The following is a 23445-nucleotide window of genomic DNA, read 5'->3' on the forward strand; positions in this document are numbered from 1 at the left end:
GGCCTTCGATGCCTGTCTGCGGTCACTCCTTTCACTAGGCCTCCACTGACCACACCACTGCTGCCCGTGTACCCCTGGAACCAATTTAAAATTGCCTACAGCCATGTGTTATTATTTTAGGCCTTCGATGCCTGTCTGCGGTCACTCCTTCCACTAGGCCTCCACTGACCACACCACTGCTGCCCGTGTTCCCCTGGAACCAATTTAAAATTGCCAACAGCAATGTGTTATTATGTTAGGGCTTCGATGCCTGTTTGCGGTCACTCCTTCCAATAGTTCTCCACTGACCAGACCAATGCTGGCCGTGTACCCCTGGAACCCAGCTGAAAGTGCATGTAGCCTCCTTTTTTTCTTTGTTTTATATTTAGAAAGCCCAGATGAACTACGCTGTGCAACGGTTCAAGCTACCCAGTCGACATTTCTTTTGCGAGAAAAGCCATCCCAGCCCTCCACCGGCATGAAAAAGTCTGCATTGTCATAGCACTCAGGCAATCAAACAGTAGAAAGGTGCACCTGACAAGAGACGCATGGACCAGTAGGCATGTCCACAAAAAGTTACGTGTCCATTACGGCGCACTGGGTTAATGTGTTGGATGCATGGTCCACAGGGGACAGCCTATAAAGTCTGTTTGCAGTCCCTAATTCCAATTTTCCTCCGCTGACCACACCACTGCTGCCCGTGTACCCCTGGAACCAATTTTACAGTGTCTACAGCCTAACTTTTGTTATGTTAGGCCTACTACGCCTGTCTGCGGTCCCTCCTTCCAATACTCGTCCACTGACCACACCACTGCTGCCCGTGGACCCCTGGAACCTATTTTTAATTGCATAGAGCATCCTTTTTTTAATAGTAGGCGTACAAAGTCTGTCTGCGGTCCACTATTGAAATTGTCCTCCACTGCCCAGAGCACTGCTGCTTGTGTACCCCTGTAACTTTTTTAAGCTGCAGTGAGCCACATTTTTGGGTTAAGTCCTACTACCTGTGTCTGTCTGCGCCACTCAATTCAGCTGTGTTCCTTTGAAAAAAGCTGAGCGTCAATAGTCTTGTTTTCAGCCTCTAGGAATTTTATAACTGCATTGGGGGTACAACTTTGGTAGGGCCTACTAACGGTGTCTGCCTCCCCAAGGTGTGCCCCAGGTTTCCTCGCCATTGCTTCGATCTTAATGCTCTCGTTTAGTAGTTGTTGGAAACTACACTGCATTAGGCCTACAAATTGGGTATGGGGTGTAGAGAGATGGTGTGTTCCACTCCAAGGTGTTCTCCAGGTTGCCTTTCCTGAGCTTCGATCTTCCGGCTCTCATTTAGTAGTTCTTGGGAACTACACTGCATTAGGCCTACAAATTGGGTATGGGGTGTAGAGAGATGGTGTGTTCCACTCCAAGGTGTTCTCCAGGTTGCCTTTCCTGAGCTTCGATCTTCCGGCTCTCGTTTAGTAGTTGTTGGAAACTACACTGCATTAGGCCTACAAATTGGGTATGGGGTGTAGAGAGATGGTGTGTTCCACTCCAAGGTGTTCTCCAGGTTGCCTTTCCTGAGCTTCGATCTTCCGGCTCTCATTTAGTAGTTCTTGGGAACTACACTGCATTAGGCCTACACATTTGGAATGGGGTGTAGAGACGGTGTGTTCCACTCCAAGGTGTTCTCCAGGTTGCCTTTCCTGAGCTTCGATCTTCCGGCTCTCATTTAGTAGTTCTTGGAAACTACACTGCATTAGGCCTACACATTTGGTATGGGGTGTAGAGACGGTGTGTTCCACTCCAAGGTGTTCTCCAGGTTGCCTTTCCTGAGCTTCGATCTTCCGGCTCTCGTTTAGTAGTTGTTGGAAACTACACTGCATTAGGCCTACAAATTGGGTATGGGGTGTAGAGAGATGGTGTGTTACACTCCAAGGTGTTCTCCAGGTTGCCTTTCCTGAACTTCTATCTTCAGGCTCTCATTAAATTGTGGTTAAAAGGAACAACTGCATTTGGCGTACTAGTTGGCTTGGGGCCTACTATCGGTGTCTGCCACTCCTTGCTGTTCTCCTGGTTTCCTGTCCTAAAATTCCATTTTCAGGCTCTCGTTAAGTAGTTGTTAATGTTAGACTGCATTTGGCCTACTAGTTGGGTTGGGGCCTACTATCGGTGTCTGCCACTCCTTGCTGTTCTCCTCCACTGAACAAAGCTGTGCCGCCTGTTTACTACGGTTGCCAATTTTGAACTGCATTTCGACTACTTACTGATTTGGGCCTACTCTCTGTGTCAGCCTCTCATTCCAGTTGTCCTCCACTGCAATGCCCCCTGGTTAGTCCTGTGTTACCAATTGTGAACTGCATTTAGCCCACTTTATTCTTTGGGCCTATATCTGTGTTTACTCCTCATCCTGCCCATTGCCCAGCCAGTGATAGATGAGTCTGCTGGTACATTAACCCATAACGCAAAATTCCCCGTGCACGCTACACAGCAAGATTGTGACCCTGCTGAAAGTCAGGTTCCTCTTCCCGCATACCATAACACCTTACACGGGGACAAAGAGGAAGGTGCAGATGAAAGTGCAGGTTCCTTCATCAGGTGAGGGGAGGAATACTAGTTGGCGACATCACTGGCACAGGGCCTCTCATAGTACGCAAAAGTGTTGCTGCCGGTGGGAGGCGCCCCCGCCGTGCAAACACACCGCTGTACTTTGAGGGGCCCTGTGCCAGTGCCAACGAGTGGGCCCCCCCTGCTTGCTCAGGATCACAGCACTTGCAAAGTTGAAATACTTACCTCTCCCTGCTCCACTGCCGTGACGTGGTCCAGATTTACTGGGCCCACTAATTACTTGAACCAGCCCTACCCCCCACAACTTTAGCCAAATGAACCCCAATTTCAAATGCCTTCCAATTATTATAAGGTACATTACGATTGACAAGCTTCTTTAACAAGAATGGATGTTTTTGCCATTAAAATGGGCACTCTAGGTGTTTTCCTGGCCTCCACTCACTGCCGACTATGCTCCTCCATTGACTTGCATTGGGTTTCGTGTTTCGGGTGATACCCGACTTTTCGCGATAATCGGCCGATTTCACTCGACTCGACTTCTAAGATAGTCGGGTTTCGCGAAACACGGCTCGACTCTAAAAAGGTCAAGGTCGCTCAACCCTACTGGTGACTATAGCAAGTGTCGGGGGCCCTGACCCCCACAGCGCGCCGGTGTCCCCGCCTGCTCAAGCCCCCCAGCACTCGGCGCTCAGCGACGATGGGTGAGTATGTTATTTTTTTTTTTTATATATATCGCAATAATATGCAGCAGGGTAGAAATGGTACTAAATTAAGTAAAATTTAACCTTTAATATTAGTATTAAAATCGTACAAGACAAGAACAGCTAACACACAAAATACATATACCGCAAGCCACCCAAAGAAGCAAAAAACACCCACGGTTCAAAAAAATCAGCCTTTGAGTGTATCATGAATAAGCTACTTGGGTGGATAGATAAGTCCCGGTCAAAAACAACTAATAAGGCCGAGCACTACTCACAAATACAGCAGAGTCCCTGGGTAATATCAGCAACCTCAAAAGTAGAGAGTCCAGCTGTACCATATCAACATATTATTATTATTATTATTTATTATTATAGCGCCATTTATTCCATGGCGCTTTACATGTGAGGAGGGGTATACATAATAAAACAAGTACAGTAATCTTGAACCATACAAGTCACAACTGGTACAGGAGGAGAGAGGACCCTGCCCGCGAAGGCTCACAATCTACAAGGGATGGGTGAGGATACAGTAGGTGCCCTATGGTTACCCTCCCATAAAAAATGACATCTGCTAAAAGATGGTAATAAATGGAACAGTCTCACCCAGGTAGTTAATCTTGGAAACTCGGGGATCCTAATGGTGGGTTTGTAATATTACGGTGATTAAGGTATATCAGTTTCCCCACATTCTGGGATCAACCTGAAGTATCCCCTTTGGAACGGCCAGAGAGACCAGGAGGAACATGAAGTACGATCTACCTGGGTGAGACCGTTCCATTTATTACCATCTTTTAGCAGATGTCATTTTTAAAGACCACTGACTGAGGAGAAGTTTCCATGTAGCGTCTTCACTCCTGATATCATTCCCTGAGGCCCCTGATCATGTGACCCCTGACTCCTCCCCCCTGTGACCTCATCACAGGTCCTGTACCCACAGAACTGCCATATATGTCGAGCGCGGCTCTGCAGGTGGAGGTCGGTGCTGGAGGCTCCATTATTCTCTATGTGGAGTGTGGCTCTGCGGGTGGAGGTCGGTGCTGGAGGCTCCATTATTCTCTATGTGGAGTGCGGCTCTGCGGGTGGAGGTCGGTGCTGGAGGCTCCATTATTCTCTATGTGGAGTGCGGCTCTGCGGGTGGAGGTCGGTGCTGGAGGCTCCATTATTCTCTATGTGGAGTGCGGCTCTGCGGGTGGAGGTCGGTGCTGGAGGCTCCATTATTCTCTATGTGGAGTGCGGCTCTGCGGGTGGAGGTAGGTGCAGGAGGCTCCATTATTCTCTATGTGGAGTGTGGCTCTGCGGGTGGAGGTCGGTGCTGGAGGCTCCATTATTCTCTATGTGGAGTGCGGCTCTGCGGGTGGAGGTCGGTGCTGGAGGCTCCATTATTCTCTATGTGGAGTGCGGCTCTGCGGGTGGAGGTCGGTGCTGGAGGCCCCATTATTCTCTATGTCGAGCGCGGCTCTGCGGGTGGAGGTCGGTGCTGGAGGCTCCATTATTCTCTATGTGGAGTGCGGCTCTGGGGGTGGAGGTAGGTGCTGGAGGCTCCATTATTCTCTATGTGGAGTGCGGCTCTGCGGGTGGAGGTCGGTGCTGGAGGCTCCATTATTCTCTATGTGGAGTGCGGCTCTGCGGGTGGAGGTTGGTGCCGGAGGCCCCATTATTCTCTATGTGGAGTGCGGCTCTGCGGGTGGAGGTCGGTGCCGGAGGCTCCATTATTCTCTATGTGGAGTGCGGTTCTGCGGGTGGAGGTCGGTGCTGGAGGCTCCATTATTCTCTATGTGGAGTGCGGTTCTGGGGGTGGAGGTCGGTGCTGGAGGCTCCATTATTCTCTATGTGGAGTGCGGCTCTGCGGGTGGAGGTTGGTGCTGGAGGCCCCATTATTCTCTATGTGGAGTGCGGCTCTGCGGGTGGAGGTCGGTGCCGGAGGCTCCATTATTCTCTATGTGGAGTGCGGCTCTGCTGGTGGAGGTCGGTGCTGGAGGCTCCATTATTCTCTATGTGGAGTGTGGCTCTGCGGGTGGAGGTAGGTGCTGGAGGCTCCATTATTCTCTATGTGGAGTGCGGCTCTGCGGGTGGAGGTAGGTGCTGGAGGCTCCATTATTCTCTATGTGGAGTGCGGCTCTGCGGGTGGAGGTCGGTGCCGGAGGCTCCATTATTCTCTATGTGGAGTGCGGGTGGAGGTCGGTGCTGGAGGCTCCATTATTCTCTATGTGGAGTGCGGCTCTGCGGGTGGAGGTCGGTGCTGGAGGCTCCATTATTCATTATGTGGAGTGCAGCTCTGTGGGTGGAGGTCGGTGCTGGAGGCTCCATTATTCTCTATGTGGAGTGCGGCTCTGCGGGTGGAGGTCGGTGCCGGAGGCTCCATTATTCTCTATGTGGAGTGCGGCTCTGCGGGTGGAGGTCGGTGCTGGAGGCTCCATTATTCTCTATGTGGAGTGCGGCTCTGCGGGTGGAGGTCGGTGCCGGAGGCCCCATTATTCTCTATGTGGAGTGCGGCTCTGCGGGTGGAGGTCGGTGCCGGAGGCTCCATTATTCTCTATGTGGAGTGCGGCTCTGCGGGTGGAGGTCGGTGCCGGAGGCTCCATTATTCTCTATGTGGAGTGCGGCTCTGCGGGTGGAGGTCGGTGCTGGAGGCTCCATTATTCTCTATGTGGAGTGCGGCTCTGCGGGTGGAGGTCGGTGCTGGAGGCCCCATTATTCTCTATGTGGAGTGCGGCTCTGAGGGTGGGGGTCGGTGCTGGAGGCTCCATTATTCTCTATGTGGAGTGCGGCTCTGCGGGTGGAGGTCGGTGCTGGAGGCTCCATTATTCTCTATGTGGAGTGCGGCTCTGCGGGTGGGGGTCGGTGCTGGAGGCCCCATTATTCTCTATGTGGAGTGCGGCTCTGCGGGTGGAGGTTGGTGCTGGAGGCTCCATTATTCTCTATGTGGAGTGCGGCTCTGTGGGTGGAGGTTGGTGCTGGAGGCTCCATTATTATCTATGTGGAGTGTGGCTCTGCGGGTGGAGGTCGGTGCTGGTGGCTCCATTATTCTCCATGTGGAGTGCGGCTCTGCGGGTGGAGGTCGGTGCTGGAGGCCCCATTATTCTCTATGTGGAGTGCGGCTCTGCGGGTGGAGGTCGGTGCTGGAGGCTCCATTATTCTCTATGTGGAGTGCGGCTCTGCGGGTGGAGGTCGGTGCTGGAGGCCCCATTATTCTCTATGTGGAGTGCGGCTCTGCGGGTGGAGGTCGGTGCTGGAGGCTCCATTATTCTCTATGTGGAGTGCGGCTCTGCGGGTGGAGGTCGGTGCTGGAGGCCCCATTATTCTCTATGTGGAGTGCGGCTCTGCGGGTGGAGGTCGGTGCCGGAGGCTCCATTATTCTCTATGTGGAGTGCGGTTCTGGGGGTGGAGGTCGGTGCTGGAGGCTCCATTATTCTCTATGTGGAGTGCGGCTCTGCGGGTGGAGGTTGGTGCTGGAGGCCCCATTATTCTCTATGTGGAGTGCGGCTCTGCGGGTGGAGGTCGGTGCCGGAGGCTCCATTATTCTCTATGTGGAGTGCGGCTCTGCTGGTGGAGGTCGGTGCTGGAGGCTCCATTATTCTCTATGTGGAGTGTGGCTCTGCGGGTGGAGGTAGGTGCTGGAGGCTCCATTATTCTCTATGTGGAGTGCGGCTCTGCGGGTGGAGGTAGGTGCTGGAGGCTCCATTATTCTCTATGTGGAGTGCGGCTCTGCGGGTGGAGGTCGGTGCCGGAGGCTCCATTATTCTCTATGTGGAGTGCGGGTGGAGGTCGGTGCTGGAGGCTCCATTATTCTCTATGTGGAGTGCAGCTCTGTGGGTGGAGGTCGGTGCTGGAGGCTCCATTATTCTCTATGTGGAGTGCGGCTCTGCGGGTGGAGGTCGGTGCCGGAGGCTCCATTATTCTCTATGTGGAGTGCGGCTCTGCGGGTGGAGGTCGGTGCTGGAGGCTCCATTATTCTCTATGTGGAGTGCGGCTCTGCGAGTGGAGGTCGGTGCTGGAGGCTCCATTATTCTCTATGTGGAGTGCGGCTCTGCGGGTGGAGGTCGGTGCTGGAGGCTCCATTATTCTCTATGTGGAGTGCGGCTCTGCGGGTGGAGGTCGGTGCTGGAGGCTCCATTATTCTCTATGTGGAGTGCGGCTCTGAGGGTGGGGGTCGGTGCTGGAGGCTCCATTATTCTCTATGTGGAGTGCGGCTCTGCGGGTGGAGGTCGGTGCTGGAGGCTCCATTATTCTCTATGTGGAGTGCGGCTCTGCGGGTGGGGGTCGGTGCTGGAGGCCCCATTATTCTCTATGTGGAGTGCGGCTCTGCGGGTGGAGGTTGGTGCTGGAGGCTCCATTATTCTCTATGTGGAGTGCGGCTCTGCGGGTGGAGGTTGGTGCTGGAGGCTCCATTATTATCTATGTGGAGTGTGGCTCTGCGGGTGGAGGTCGGTGCTGGAGGCTCCATTATTCTCTATGTGGAGTGCGGCTCTGTGGGTGGAGGTTGGTGCTGGAGGCTCCATTATTATCTATGTGGAGTGTGGCTCTGCGGGTGGAGGTCGGTGCTGGTGGCTCCATTATTCTCCATGTGGAGTGCGGCTCTGCGGGTGGAGGTCGGTGCTGGAGGCCCCATTATTCTCTATGTGGAGTGCGGCTCTGCGGGTGGAGGTCGGTGCTGGAGGCTCCATTATTCTCTATGTGGAGTGCGGCTCTGCGGGTGGAGGTCGGTGCTGGAGGCCCCATTATTCTCTATGTGGAGTGCGGCTCTGCGGGTGGAGGTCGGTGCTGGAGGCTCCATTATTCTCTATGTGGAGTGCGGCTCTGCGGGTGGAGGTCGGTGCTGGAGGCTCCATTATTCTCTATGTGGAGTGCGGCTCTGCGGGTGGAGGTCGGTGCTGGAGGCCCCATTATTCTCTATGTGGAGTGCGGCTCTGCGGGTGGAGGTCGGTGCTGGAGGCTCCATTATTCTCTATGTGGAGTGCGGCTCTGCGGGTGGAGGTCGGTGCTGGAGGCCCCATTATTCTCTATGTGGAGTGTGGCTCTGCGGGTGGAGGTCGGTGCTGGAGGCCCCATTATTCTCTATGTGGAGTGCGGCTCTGCGGGTGGAGGTCGGTGCTGGAGGCTCCATTATTCTCTATGTGGAGTGCGGCTCTGCGGGTGGAGGTCGGTGCTGGAGGCTCCATTATTCTCTATGTGGAGGTCGGTGCTGGAGGCCCCATTATTCTCTATGTGGAGTGCGGCTCTGGGGGTGGAGGTCGGTGCTGGAGGCTCCATTATTCTCTATGTGGAGTGCGGCTCTGCGGGTGGAGGCTCCATTATTCTCTATGTGGAGTGCGGCTCTGCGGGTGGAGGTCGGTGCTGGAGGCCCCATTATTCTCTATGTGGAGTGCGGCTCTGCGGGTGGAGGTCGGTGCTGGAGGCCCCATTATTCTCTATGTGGAGTGCGGCTCTGCGGGTGGAGGTCGGTGCTGGAGGCTCCATTATTCTCTATGTGGAGTGCGGCTCTGCGGGTGGAGGTCGGTGCTGGAGGCCCCATTATTCTCTATGTGGAGTGCGGCTCTGCGGGTGGAGGTCGGTGCTGGAGGCCCCATTATTCTCTATGTGGAGTGCGGCTCTGCGGGTGGAGGTCGGTGCTGGAGGCTCCATTATTCTCTATGTGGAGTGCGGCTCTGCGGGTGGAGGTCGGTGCTGGAGGCTCCATTATTCTCTATGTGGAGTGCGGCTCTGCGGGTGGAGGTCGGTGCTGGAGGCCCCATTATTCTCTATGTGGAGTGCGGCTCTGCGGGTGGAGGTCGGTGCTGGAGGCCCCATTATTCTCTATGTGGAGTGCGGCTCTGCGGGTGGAGGTCGGTGCTGGAGGCCCCATTATTCTCTATGTGGAGTGCGGCTCTGCGGGTGGAGGTCGGTGCTGGAGGCTCCATTATTCTCTATGTGGAGTGCGGCTCTGCGGGTGGAGGTCGGTGCTGGAGGCCCCATTATTCTCTATGTGGAGTGCGGCTCTGCGGGTGGAGGTCGGTGCTGGAGGCTCCATTATTCTCTATGTGGAGTGCGGCTCTGCGGGTGGAGGTCGGTGCTGGAGGCCCCATTATTCTCTATGTGGAGTGCGGCTCTGCGGGTGGAGGTCGGTGCTGGAGGCCCCATTATTCTCTATGTGGAGTGCGGCTCTGCGGGTGGAGGTCGGTGCTGGAGGCTCCATTATTCTCTATGTGGAGTGCGGCTCTGCGGGTGGAGGTCGGTGCTGGAGGCCCCATTATTCTCTATGTGGAGTGCGGCTCTGTGGGTGGAGGTCGGTGCTGGAGGCTCCATTATTCTCTATGTGGAGTGCGGCTCTGCGGGTGGAGGTCGGTGCTGGAGGCTCCATTATTCTCTATGTGGAGTGCGGCTCTGCGGGTGGAGGTCGGTGCTGGAGGCTCCATTATTCTCTATGTGGAGTGCGGCTCTGCGGGTGGAGGTCGGTGCTGGAGGCTCCATTATTCTCTATGGGGAGTGTGGCTCTGCGGGTGGAGGTCGGTGCTGGAGGCTCCATTATTCTCTATGTGGAGTGCGGCTCTGCGGGTGGAGGTCGGTGCTGGAGGCTCCATTATTCTCTATGTGGAGTGCGGCTCTGCGGGTGGAGGTCGGTGCTGGAGGCTCCATTATTCTCTATGTGGAGTGCGGCTCTGCGGGTGGAGGTCGGTGCTGGAGGCTCCATTATTCTCTATGTGGAGTGCGGCTCTGCGGGTGGAGGTCGGTGCTGGAGGCTCCATTATTCTCTATGTGGAGTGCGGCTCTGCGGGTGGAGGTCGGTGCTGGAGGCTCCATTATTCTCTATGTGGAGTGCGGCTCTGCGGGTGGAGGTCGGTGCTGGAGGCCCCATTATTCTCTATGTGGAGTGCGGCTCTGCGGGTGGAGGTCGGTGCTGGAGGCTCCATTATTCTCTATGTGGAGTGCGGCTCTGCGGGTGGAGGTCGGTGCTGGAGGCTCCATTATTCTCTATGTGGAGTGCGGCTCTGCGGGTGGAGGTCGGTGCTGGAGGCTCCATTATTCTCTATGTGGAGTGCGGCTCTGCGGGTGGAGGTCGGTGCTGGAGGCTCCATTATTCTCTATGTGGAGTGCGGCTCTGCGGGTGGAGGTCGGTGCTGGAGGCTCCATTATTCTCTATGGGGAGTGTGGCTCTGCGGGTGGAGGTCGGTGCTGGAGGCTCCATTATTCTCTATGTGGAGTGCGGCTCTGCGGGTGGAGGTCGGTGCTGGAGGCTCCATTATTCTCTATGTGGAGTGCGGCTCTGCGGGTGGAGGTCGGTGCTGGAGGCTCCATTATTCTCTATGGGGAGTGCGGCTCTGCGGGTGGAGGTCGGGGCTGGAGGCTCCATTATTCTCTATGTGGAGTGCGGCTCTGCGGGTGGAGGTCGGTGCTGGAGGCTCCATTATTCTCTATGGGGAGTGTGGCTCTGCGGGTGGAGGTCGGTGCTGGAGGCTCCATTATTCTCTATGGGGAGTGTGGCTCTGCGGGTGGAGGTCGGTGCTGGAGGCTCCATTATTCTCTATGGGGAGTGTGGCTCTGCGGGTGGAGGTCGGTGCTGGAGGCTCCATTATTCTCTATGTGGAGTGCGGCTCTGCGGGTGGAGGTCGGTGCTGGAGGCTCCATTATTCTCTATGTGAAGTGCGGCTCTGCGGGTGGAGGTCGGTGCTGGAGGCTCCATTATTCTCTATGGGGAGTGTGGCTCTGCGGGTGGAGGTCGGTGCTGGAGGCTCCATTATTCTCTATGTGGAGTGCGGCTCTGCGGGTGGAGGTCGGTGCAGGAGGCTCCATTATTCTCTATGGGGAGTGCGGCTCTGCGGGTGGAGGTCGGTGCTGGAGGCTCCATTATTCTCTATGTGGAGTGCGGCTCTGCGGGTGGAGGTAGGTGCAGGAGGCTCCATTATTCTCTATGTGGAGTGCGGCTCTGCGGGTGGAGGTCGGTGCTGGAGGCTCCATTATTCTCTATGTGGAGTGCGGCTCTGCGGGTGGAGGTCGGTGCTGGAGGCTCCATTATTCTCTATGGGGAGTGCGGCTCTGCGGGTGGAGGTCGGTGCTGGAGGCTCCATTATTCTCTATGTGGAGTGCGGCTCTGCGGGTGGAGGTAGGTGCAGGAGGCTCCATTATTCTCTATGGGGAGTGCGGCTCTGCGGGTGGAGGTCGGTGCTGGAGGCTCCATTATTCTCTTTGGGGAGTGCGGCTCTGCGGGTGGAGGGATGTGGATATTCCCCATTACTGGCGCATTAATACTAGGAATATATTGCACAGGGGATATCGCAGCCAATTCCCTGGAAACACAGAATTAGAAATGATTCTTTCTCCGCAGTTTCTATAGGACTTAATACATTCCTGATTCCGGAGAGTAATAGAAATACGGCAGAAAACAAAGGAAGAAAGTTCCGAGAAGAAGCTTCATAGAAAGACATTGAAGTTACAGACGCCATTTAACCCTTTGGGAGAAAGTGATTCCAGCACTTTACCGAGTAAATCCCACCAGAACTGTAGCAGGTAAAGACCCCAATATCCACAGGTGTCCCTTCTAATCGGGGGAAACTATCACCTCTAATAATCCTCGGACAGTTCTGACAAACACAGTAAAGTGCCCCTTTATGGAGGTGACAGAAAGTCTGTTTAGTCCCTTTAGCTTCATAGTATCAGCTCTAATCCAATGGGGAGAGAGCGATTTACCCAGAAGAGTCACAGATTGTGGGGTTGTTGTAAAATGTGATATTTAGGGGGGTTTTGTGTTGTCTCCCTATAAGAATCACAATGGTTTTGTTCCTTTTCCGCTGATAGATACAAATGACCCAACTATGAAAGACGGGAACCAAGGAAATATGTATTACTCTCATAGTACGGGGCCTCTACACAGTATTGTTGGGAAACCTTCATATAGATGGCTGGTGGGGATGGAGTCAATGACGGACTCTGGACAAATATGTGTCTAGAGCCGTAGTAGAAGATGAAGATGTCGTCCTCATCATGAAGTAGTTATTTCTCCTGTCACGTGTAATGAATATCTCCTGCAGTATTGCTAATGCCGATTCCAGTGTCGGTAAATGAGAGGAGAATTAGCGTTATGGAAGATGAGTCTATGAGGAACGTATTCAGCTGCCGACTCCGAGGAAGAAACCGCTTGTTGTCTGTGGCCTAAATATATAGGATTTATTAGTAGATGTAAAGAAGGAAACTAAATACTGTAAAATAATAAATCTCCTCATATGTTTCCCTTATTATCTCCAGTAATTGTATTATTACACAGGATTTTTATATTTATGTTACTTCGTCTCATCTTCTCATTCAGGTCTCTATAATATCGGATCCTCTCAGTGAAAATCTTGCATATTAAAATAATTTTCCTCACCCAGGATGGATTTGGACAGAGACAAGATGGCGGAGAGGATATTACACCTCACCCTAGAGATCCTCTTCCGGCTTACTGGAGAGGTGAGAGATTCTGATGACGTCACATTACATCATTCTTATCTATGGGAATAACAGATGGACAGAACTGGAGAGGTGAGGAGTCTGGAAATGTCTGTAGTGAGATGTATTAATGTGTCTCTCCATAACCAGGATTACACCGTAGTGAAGAAGACCTCTAGTGATCGCTGTCAGGACCCTGTGTCTGAGGGATATGAAAGACCCCTGAGCCCAATCATGGAGCCTCCACCTCACCCCCTGATACATGAGGACATCAATGACCAGAAGATCCTAGAACTCACCTACAAGATGATTGAGCTGCTGACTGGAGAGGTGACACTGCTGGGAATGCTGGGACATTATACAGTAATGCTATGAAGGGATCGGGGATGACGGTATCATTGTATGTGTCAGGTTCCTATAAGGTGTCAGGATGTCGCTGTCTATTTCTCCATGGAGGAGTGGGAGTATTTAGAAGGACACAGAGATCTGTACAAGGATGTCATGATGGAGGTTCCACAGCCCCTCATATCACCAGGTAATAGACAGGACTAAATACACACGGCCTATAATTATCTGTATGTAAAGAATGAATTCAGTCCCTGTATGTGTTTCCTCCAGATCTATCCGGTAAGAGGACAACACCAGAGAGATGTCCCCATCCTCTTCTTCCACAGGACTGTAAACAAGAAGATCCCAATGTTCCTCAGGATCATCAGGTAGATGGAGAGAAGGTGTCATGAGATCTCCCATATGATGTGTAGACGGCTGTGAAGGTCTTGTGCTCGGTCTTGTTTTATCCACCAGTATTATATGTTTTATACTTGTGTAATGAGAATAGTGGAGATGGCAGGATTAGAGCTGATCATAGATGTGACTTCTCCATCTGTCTGCGACTTTTACAATATTTGTTTCAGCGTGAAGATCTGACCAATATTAATACTGCAGAGACATATGTGAGGGGTGATGAGCGGTGTAAAGAGGAGATTCCTACATATGACTACCCAGGTGAGTAGTAACCACTAAATGCTGAGAAGTCACAGATTCTTCTCAGTCACCGGCTGTGGCTGCTTTATCTATAGTGTAGTCTGGCCGTATAACAATCATGTGATCACCATTGTGCCTTAAGACAACAATATTCTCCTTTGTCCAAAAATGTTGAAATTACTTTGTAAAATTGTGAAAGCCACTGACCGTTACCTGCCCAGATCTGTAAACTACAAAGCCAAATGACTGTGTACATTGAATGTGCTGACAAGTTAGAAAATCACTTGAAGAAAAATATTATGATGGGCCTGTAAGAGAAAGCGGAGGGTATTGATGCTGTTGGCTTCCTTGAACCCTGATATCTTATTGGATGAATCTACCTTCTCTCCCTTCTGTGCTGCTGAATGTTCTCATATGGTCCCTACAAGACCAGGTCCAGTCTTTCTGGCCAAACTTCATTTTTATGATCGACAACAGTAAATGTGCAGTGAGGCCAAGTGTGAATTTCTGTACAATAACAACAGAGTTTCCCTTTATCCTGACTTTTCTCATTCTTTTAAAACTGACTGAACAGAATTTCGATTACCGTATATACCCGAGTATAAGCCGAGGCACCTACTTTTGTTACGAAAAACTGGGTAAGCTTATTGACTCGAGTATAAGCCGGATATGCATTGTCCCCTCATCCCTGTCCTTGTGTGCATGGCCCCTCCGTCCCTGTCATTGTGTGCATGGCTCCCCAGTCCCTGTCCTGGTGTGCATGCCTCCCCAGTCCCTGTCCTGGTGTGCATGGCTCCCCAGTCCCTGTCCTGATGTGCATGGCTCCTCAGTCCCTGTCAATGGTGTGCATGCCTCCCCAGTCCCTGTCAATGGTGTGCATGCCTCCCCAGTCCCTGTCAATGATGTGCATGTCTCCCCAGTCTCTGTCCTGGTGAGCATGGTTCCCCAGTCCCTGCATGGTGTGCATGGCTCCCCAGTCCCTGTCCTGGTGTGCATGGCTCCCCAGTCCCTGTCCTGGTGTGCATGGCTCCCCAGTCCCTGTCCTGGTGTGCATGCCTCCCCAGTCCCTGTCCTGGTGTGCATGCCTCCCCAGTCCCTGTCCTGGTGTGCATGGCTCCCCAGTCCCTGTCCTGGTGTGCATGGCTCCCCAGTCCCTGTCCTGATGTGCATGGCTCCTCAGTCCCTGTCAATGGTGTGCATGCCTCCCCAGTCCCTGTCAATGGTGTGCATGCCTCCCCAGTCCCTGTCAATGGCGTGCATGGCTCCCCAGTCCCTCTCCTGATGTGCATGGCTCCCCAGTCCCTGTCCTGGTGTGCATGGCTCCCCAGTCCCTGTCAATGGTGTGCATGCCTCCCCAATCCCTGTCAATGGTGTGCATGCCTCCCCAGTCCTGTCAATGATGTGCATGCCTCCCCAGTCCCTGTCCTGGTGAGCATGGTTCCCCCCCTGTCCTGGTGTGCATGGCTCCCCAGTCCCTATCCTGGTGTGCATGGCTCCCCAGTCCCTGTCACTGGTGTGCATGCCTCCCCAGTCCCTGTCAATGGTGTGCATGCCTCCCCAGTCCCTGTCAATGGTGTGCATGCCTCCCCAGTCCCTGTCAATGATGTGCATGTCTCCCCAGTCTCTGTCCTGGTGAGCATGGTTCCCCAGTCCCTGCATGGTGTGCATGGCTCCCCAGTCCCTGTTCTGGTGTGCATGGGTCCTTCACCCCTTATCCCTATATATATAATTCCTGTTAAAAAAAACAAACATCCTATTTATCTGCCTGCGCTCCCTCGGTGGCACTGGATCTTTTTCCGGCTTCCAGCAGCTGTTCCTGCCGAGCGATCACGTGGCCCTGCTCATTGAGGTAATGAATATGCACGCCACGCCTACGGGAGTGGAGAATAAACATAAGGTATGAATGACCTCGGGGAGATCAAAACATCCAACACCGCGCAGACACCATCACGTGTTTCTCAACGCAGTGATCCAGAACACTGGGAGCAGTGTTCTGGATCACTGCGTTGAGAAACACGTGATTGTGTCTCCGCGGTGTTGGATGTTTTGATCTCCCCGAGGTCATTCATACCTTATGTTTATAGTCCTTTCACTAGGCACTGCTCCTAATAGCCAGTTTCCTACTCCACACTGATGAGGGGCAAATACCCCGAAACAGCTGTCTGTGGATGGATACCATGTTTTGGCATAGGTGGTTTTCCTTTTTGGATGCTGCCCTTCCCGTGGTTGTTCCTTCCCGGGGAAAGACCTGACTATTTATTGCTTGCGTTGAGAAACACGTGATGGTGTCTCCGCGGCTTTTCTATATGGGAGTGGAGAGGCATGCATATTTATTACCTTAATGAGCGCTGCCACGTGATAGCTCGGCTGGATGAGCCGCAGGCGACGACGGCCGGAACAAGATGCAGTGCCAGCACCGAAGGCGTGCCGGTAGGTGAGTACGATGTATGGCTGGAAGCCGGCAGCTGCGGCTATAACTATGCACTATTACAGCAGCGGTACATGCTTTAGCCACAGCCACCGGCTCCTGCCTCTGTGACCCGCTGCTCCCCCTCCCCCGCCAGCTTTCTGGGTCCATGACTTGTGTATAAGCCGAGGAAGGCGTTTTCAGCACAAAAAAAAGTGCTGAAAAACTCGGCTTATACAAGAGTATACATGGTAACTATTCAAAAACCATTACACCTGAATCATGATATATTTCTAAGCTGTGTGTAGGTCATGGCTGCAATATACATTTCTTCACACCTGCAGGAGATTTGTTGGCTCGAGCCCTGGTTTCATGGATTCACTGAACGTCACAAATTCCACTATGTTTTCGATCATAAGGAATTCAGATTACTGCACAATCTCACCTGAAATGGGGGCACTAATACTTTCTCTACTCTTCTGGTTAGTGTAACAACTCTGCTGGCATCACAGCATGGCCTCACATCTCTCACACAATCTTACCCACTGCTCCAGGCCATGATGTGCTTTCTCTTTAATGCCAGCTCCATGTTCTGTGTCTCTGCTCTCTGCATGCCTCATGGCTATGTGTATAGGGGGCCGGCGCCTGAACGCTCTGGTTCTTATAGGAATCAGGTGCATCTGTCTAATCAGTTTCTGACCAATTACCAAGAGGCCTGCTGTATATAGTGCAGCTCCACCCTGTGGTCTGGGCCTGTGCAATGTGTTAGCTCAGTTAGTGTTTAGCTGCTGAGTTTGCCTGGCCTTGCTCTGAGTTACTCCCTCTGAGCTTTTCTCTGTGCTATTGCCTTGATCTTGTAGTCCGCCCTCCAGGAGGCAGAATATCCTGGTCCCTGTGTCTTTGTTCCTGTGTCTTGTTCCATTGCCTTGTCTGTACTTTGTCTTTTCTCGGTCTCCTTGTCTGTGGCTTCCTTCCCTGCTTTGTCTTTCCTTGTGTTCTCAGTCTGCTTACACTCCGCACTCTTGCGGCTCTGCACTCAGACCTTGCTTCGCACTCTCTGGCTATGCTCTGTGGCTCCGCTCTTTGCGGTTCTATCTGGCTCCGCCTCCTGTTTCTACACTTGGCTCCGTCTCCGCTCTTGGCGTTACCTCCTGCGTCTCCGCCCTTGGCTCCGCCTCCAGCGTCTCCGCTCTGGCTCCGCCTCCAGCGTCTCCGCTCTTGGCTCCGCCTCCAGCGTCTCCGCTCTTGGCTCCGCCTCCAGCGTCTCCGCTCTTGGCTCCGCCTCCAGCGTCTCCGCTCTTGGCTCCGCCTCCAGCGTCTCCGCTCTTGGCTCCGCCTCCAGCGTCTCCGCTCTTGGCTCCGCCTTCAGCGTCTCTGCCCTTGGATCCGCCTCTTGCGGCTCCGCCCTTAGCTCTGCCTTCTCCTTCTCTTCTTAGTTCCACCTTCTACTCGTACTCAGCCTCCTGCGTTTCTGTTCTTGGTTCTAGCTCTTGTGCTTTCGCTCTGCATCCGCTCTTGCGGTCTTTCTCTACTTGTTACTTAGTCCTCCTGTCTGAACAGGTTCCAACCTGTTTCACATACCTGCCTGCAGACCGGTCCCTACCGGTTCTTCCTATGTTCCAGCCGTACCCGCCTGCCTACCAGAGAGCCAGCCGTGTCCGCCTGCCCGCCAGTGTCTCTGTTGTACCCGTCTGCCTGCCTGTGTCCCAGCCGTGCCCGCCTGTCAGCCAGAGTGCCAGCCGTGCCCGCTCCGTTCGTTAGTGGGATCAGCAGCCACAGCCAGACATCACCCTGGAGTGGCACCTGGTAGCTTCCTATTGCACAAGTCTGACCTCACCATCAGAGGCTCCAGCGAACACCTAGGAAGCTACTTAGTTACGCCCCTTTCAGGGAAGTTTGGTCTGTGGTCCAGTGGGGCTACACCCCCGTATGCCCGCGCCAACCAGTCTGGGCGCGTGCGTGACAGTTTGCACAGGCCATGGCCTCCGCTGTATCCCATGTCCTACCGCTCTCTGAGCATGATGAATTTTCTCTCTACCAGTATGAGCAAGCTGAAGAATTTGTTCCGCCCTGTGTCGTTCCAATTGAGGAGACCTCGGGCCCCATCATAGTTTCAAATGCTCTCTATAACCAACTTCTGGCCTATGAGGAAGAGCACAACCCAGCAGACCCACCTAGGTTCTATGGGAATCCAGAGGAATGCCAAAGCTCCCTGGAACAGTGCTTGCGCTACATCCTGCAGAATGCAGCTTGTTTTCCCTCTGACCAGATTAAGGTGGGCTATATCATGTCCTACCTAGCAGGAGATGCTTTATTATGGATTTGTCCCCTCTGGGAAGCAGGGGATCCTATCGTCATGAGTCTTGGGGCCTTCCTGGTGGCCTTCCGTAAAGTCTTTGACAAGCCTCGTCCTGCTGCTCCTGTGAAGTCTTCCCCATCTAGATCTGAGAGGCGGTCCAGACAGGCGAAACCCGTGAAGAAATCGTCACGTCTGACCAAGTCCGTCCAAGACCCACCTGTTCCTCTACCTGTCCCAGCAGCTACCCAAGCAAAACCCCAGAAGGCTGATAAAAGTGGGCTGGCAAAGCAGCAGCCCAAATCCAGCCGCAAGAAGGGAACGCGGTATCGCTGCGGTTGCAAGGAACATCCTGACGGTCTCTGCCCTGTAGATCTAAAACTCCAAAACCCTGGGCCAGCAGGAGAGGCTGCCCTAGGTGAGAGTTCTTCCTCTCCATTAAAATCAAAGACTGTGTCTCTGTTTTCCGGGAGCTTTGGTGTGGTAAAGTCGCCAACCATTCGGAGTCGGTGTGTGGTCTCTGTCATACAGCTCCAGAACCCAGTAAGGGCGTTGTCTGAAGTTGGTCAAGCCCTACTCAAGAGCAGTCTAGTCCTGCAAGGACAACTACAGCTCCAAGTTGGAGCCTTATACACGAAGAAGTTTGTCTACCGTATGCTGTCTGTTATGCCCATGGGTCATTCTGAGCCAAGGACTCTACCACCCGCTCTGGTCAAGAGTTCCAGTAAAGTGCTTCGTTTGAACTTACCCAGTCTTGAGAAGTGTCTGGTTCCCATGCGTCAAAGACACTCAGCAGTGTCATCTTCAGCTGGTCTGCTAGTCGTCGAGTCAAGGTGTGCTGACGTCACCGAAGATGGGGAAACGGTGACGATGTCTCCACACATCTCCAGCGACTATACCAGTAAACAGTTAGTCATCGAGTCAAGGTGTGCTGACGTCACTGAAGATGGGGAGGCGGTGACTATCTCTCCACACATCTCCCACGACTATTCCTGTAATCTGTTCCTAGGAACATCCCCGCCGTTTGGACGATTTCTTCTGGATAACGGGCAGAATATGGTTCCTATGTGGATACCTTCTGCGTCCTTGTGGCCGGCTGGTGACGATTTCAAAACAGAAGTTTGTTCACCTCAATTTTTCTCTGACCCGGTGGAGCGGTTATTCTCCACTCTCATCTCGAATGACTTTTCTTGTGTTCCGTACCTAAGAACATCTCTGCTACCTGTCGGGCAAAAGTTGAATCCTATGAGAAGGCTTCCAGTTTCCATGTGTCCGGCTGGTGAAGATGTTAAGACAGCAGCATTCAATTCCCTGTTACCTGTCTACCTGAAGGAGGTGGTCCAGCTCATTGTGGAAGCTAACCCTGTTGAGCACCAAGAGACTTTGTTTTATGAGATTCCTGGTGACCCGCCTGCCTTATTCTACCCTGAAGATGTCATGTTGGCCTGGACTATGTGTGCTCCTATCCTTCTTCTACAAGTTATTCTGGCGGGCTTGAAGAAGAGGGGCCGTAAAGGGGGGGGGGTACTGTAACAACTCTGTTGACATCACGGCATGGCCTCACATCTCTCACTCAATCTTACCCACTGCTCCAGGCCATGATGTGCTTTTTCTTTAATGCCAGCTCCATGTTCTGTGTCTCTGCTCTCTGCATGCCTCATGGCTATGTGTATAGGGGGCCGGCGCCTGAACGCTCTGGTTCTTATAGGAATCAGGTGCATCTGTCTAATCAGTTTCTGACCAATTACCAAGAGGCCTGCTGTATATAGTGCAGCTCCACCCTGTGGTCTGGGCCTGTGCAATGGGTTAGCTCAGTTAGTGTTTAGCTGCTGAGTTTGCCTGGCCTTGCTCTGAGTTACTCCCTCTGAGCTTTTCTCTGTGCTATTGCCTTGATCTTGTAGTCCGCCCTCCAGGAGGCAGAATATCCTGGTCCCTGTGTCTTTGTTCCTGTGTCTTGTTCCATTGCCTTGTCTGTACTTTGTCTTTTCTCGGTCTCCTTGTCTGTGGCTTCCTTCCCTGCTTTGTCTTTCCTTGTGTTCTCAGTCTGCTTACACTCCGCACTCTTGCGGCTCTGCACTCAGACCTTGCTTCGCACTCTCTGGCTTTGCTCTGTGGCTCCGCTCTTTGCGGTTCTATCTGGCTCCGCCTCCTGTTTCTACACTTGGCTCCGTCTCCGCTCTTGGCTCCGCCTCCAGCGTCTCCGCTCTTGGCGTTACCTCCTGCGTCTCCGCTCTTGGCTCCGCCTCCAGCGTCTCCGCTCTTGGCTCCGCCTCCAGCTTCTCCGCTCTTGGCTCCGCCTCCAGCGTCTCCGCTCTTGGCTCCGCCTCCAGCGTCTCCGCTCTTGGCTCCCCCTCCAGCGTCTCCGCTCTTGGCTCCGCCTCCAGCGTCTCCGCTCTTGGCTCCGCCTCCAGCGTCTCCGCCCTTGGCTCCGCCTCCAGCGTCTCTGCCCTTGGCTCCGCCTCTTGCGGCTCCGCCCTTAGCTCTGCCTTCTCCTTCTCTTCTCTTAGTTCCACCTTCTACTCGTACTCAGCCTCCTGCGTTTCTGTTCTTGGTTCTAGCTCTTGTGCTTTCACTCTGCATCCGCTCTTGCGGTCTTTCTCTACTTGTTACTTAGTCCTCCTGTCTGAACAGGTTCCAACCTGTTTCACATACCTGCCTGCAGACCGGTCCCTACCGGTTCTTCCTATGTTCCAGCCGTACCCGCCTGCCTACCAGAGAGCCAGCCGTGTCCGCCTGCCCGCCAGTGTCTCTGTTGTACCCGTCTGCCTGCCTGTGTCCCAGCCGTGCCCGCCTGTCAGCCAGAGTGCCAGCCGTGCCCGCTCCGTTCCTTAGTGGGATCAGCAGCCACAGCCAGACATCACCCTGGAGTGGCACCTGGTAGCTTCCTATTGCACAAGTCTGACCTCACCATCAGAGGCTCCAGCGAACACCTAGGAAACTACTTAGTTACGCCCCTTTCAGGGAAGTTTGGTCTGTGGTCCAGTGGGGCCACACCCCCGTATGCCCGCGCCAACCAGTCTGGGCGCGTGCGTGACAGTTAGAACTCTTAGGGTATGTGTCCACGTTCAGGATTGCATCAGGATTTGGTCAGGATTTTATGTCAGTATTTGTAAGCCAAACCCAGGAGTGGGTGATAAATGCAGAAGTGGTGCATATGTTTCTATTATACTTTTCCTCTAATTGTTCCACTCCTGGTTTTGGCTTACAAATACTGACATAAAATCCTGACCAAATCCTGATGCAATCCTGAACGTGAACACATACCCTTAGGGGCCCTGCAACTCCCTGATAGTCTTTAACAAAAGGTCTCCATTACATCTTCCAAATGCCCGAAATCTAAATTTAAGACACCTCGGCTCTGCGTTATAAAATGTTATGTTTGACTATCTAATATTTCTTCTTGAAACTCATATGATAGAAAATATTGGCCCTTATGATAGTTTAGATTGCCAAGAGCCAACAAACCCCAAAGAGGTTTCACCACTAGTTATTCATTTTTTACTGATGACGACTGTTGAGTTAGATTGTTTCAGTAGATGTGTTATTGTCTATAGTCAGTTTTAGACTACAGTAATTAGCGTCCAAAATACTCTGATTTATCCACTTCCCGTAGCCAGTTTTGTGATGCTAATCAGGCCCCATTTTTCAAATCTGTGCTACATTATGTGGTGATAACTTTGGAATTCTTCACGAAATATAAGCTCCAATTTTTTTAATTTTCACAAAGGGGAATAGCAAAAAGATGGATCTTACAAATTATTTTCCAACTTCTCTTGAATCTGACAATACCTTATGTACACTTATACACTACTGTCTGGACACATGGCAGAGTTAAGAAGAAAAGAAACGCCATTTAGTTTTTTTTTAAACCAATAATCTTTATTGAATTTTCAGAAAATGTTTGAACACACAAAGGGTTAAACAAAACCCATAAACACATACAATGACAAAATACCATAGGCACCCGTACACATTTTACATACATTCATTAAAACATACCGTATTTTTCAGACTACAAGACGTACTTTTTTCCCCCCCAAAAAAGGGGGGAAAATGGGGGTGCGTCTAATAGTCGCAATGCAGGCTTACCGTGGCGGCGGAGGTGCGGGGATGAGGAGGCGCAGTAAGAGGGGTCCCTTTCTCCGGTGAGGTGATGCAGCAGCCCGGTAAGCAGCAGAGCCGGGTGAATCCTGTTGTTATCGGTGGGGGCGGCCATTTTCCTGAAGCCGCGCATGCGCAGATGAAGCGCTCTGCTTCCCGGGGCTTCAGGAAAATGGCCGCGGGAGGCTGCGCGTGCGCAGATAGAGATCGCGGTGGCCATTTTCCTGAAGCCGAGTTCGCAGATTTAGATCTTGGCTTCAGGAAAATGGCCGCCGCGATCTCAATCCATCATTTCTTCCAGCCAGGACTTGTCTCTGCAGGATATAACAGTTATCTCAAGCTCAACTTGCAGAGCACATTACTTAATTTTTCACAACTTCTACATTACACCACATGTAGAAAAAAAGGCGACATAGTATCACTCTACACAGTAACAGGATCACCCCCCATTTAAAACAGTATACTCAAAAAATAAAATAAATACATCACTGCAGTAATAATATCCCTTAATTAGCACCTATGGTAATAATATTTTCCCTTCCGCCATGACGGCACACCTGAGAGAGGGGATCCTGTTGTGAATTTCGCTCTTAGGCTCCCTCCGGTGGTTGTAAGTGGCACTTTTGCGAGTTCTGCTCTTGGGCTCCCTCTTGTGGTATGGCTGCTCCTTGGAGTTAGCTGTCATCAGCTGCCTCCACTTATCGTCTCTTCTGCTCGGTTATTTAGGCCTGGCTCTTTCCTTCAGCCAGTGCCACTTGTAAATGGTTCCTGGTTGGATTCACATCTCTTTGGATTTCCCTGTTATCCTGACCAGTTCAGCAAAGCTAAGTTTTTGCTTGCTCTTTTCTGTCCATAGATTGTGGACTTATCCGTTCTGTGCCTTCTATGTTTGTCCAGCTTATCAGTATGAATTAATTCTGTCTTGCTGGAAGCTCTGGGAAGCAGATTTACCCTCCACACCTTTAGTCAGGTGTGGAGATTTTTTGTAAACTCTGCGTGGATTTTTTGTAGTGTTTTATACTGACTGCACAGTA

General features: G+C 52.4%; 2 protein-coding genes across 2 annotated transcripts in view; one reads left to right on the top strand and one right to left on the bottom strand.

The window, feature by feature from the left end:
- Positions 1-23445, bottom strand: part of LOC138663586 (oocyte zinc finger protein XlCOF7.1-like) — a 169796-nt gene that overhangs the window by 36742 nt on the left and 109609 nt on the right. The gene's annotated exons all lie outside the window — the stretch shown is intronic.
- LOC138663591 (oocyte zinc finger protein XlCOF8.4-like) overlaps positions 11400-23445 on the top strand; it is a 52137-nt gene continuing 40091 nt past the window's right edge. Inside the window, exons 1-6 of the mRNA XM_069749851.1 lie at positions 11400-11705; positions 12502-12644; positions 12774-12953; positions 13035-13158; positions 13242-13339; positions 13538-13628. Coding sequence (XP_069605952.1) covers positions 12567-12644; positions 12774-12953; positions 13035-13158; positions 13242-13339; positions 13538-13628 — 571 coding nt within the window. The 5' untranslated portion in view covers positions 11400-11705; positions 12502-12566. The remainder of the gene's footprint in view (positions 11706-12501; positions 12645-12773; positions 12954-13034; positions 13159-13241; positions 13340-13537; positions 13629-23445) is intronic.

This window comes from Ranitomeya imitator, chromosome 2 (genome assembly GCF_032444005.1).
Source record: "Ranitomeya imitator isolate aRanImi1 chromosome 2, aRanImi1.pri, whole genome shotgun sequence".
Taxonomy (NCBI): domain Eukaryota; kingdom Metazoa; phylum Chordata; class Amphibia; order Anura; family Dendrobatidae; genus Ranitomeya; species Ranitomeya imitator.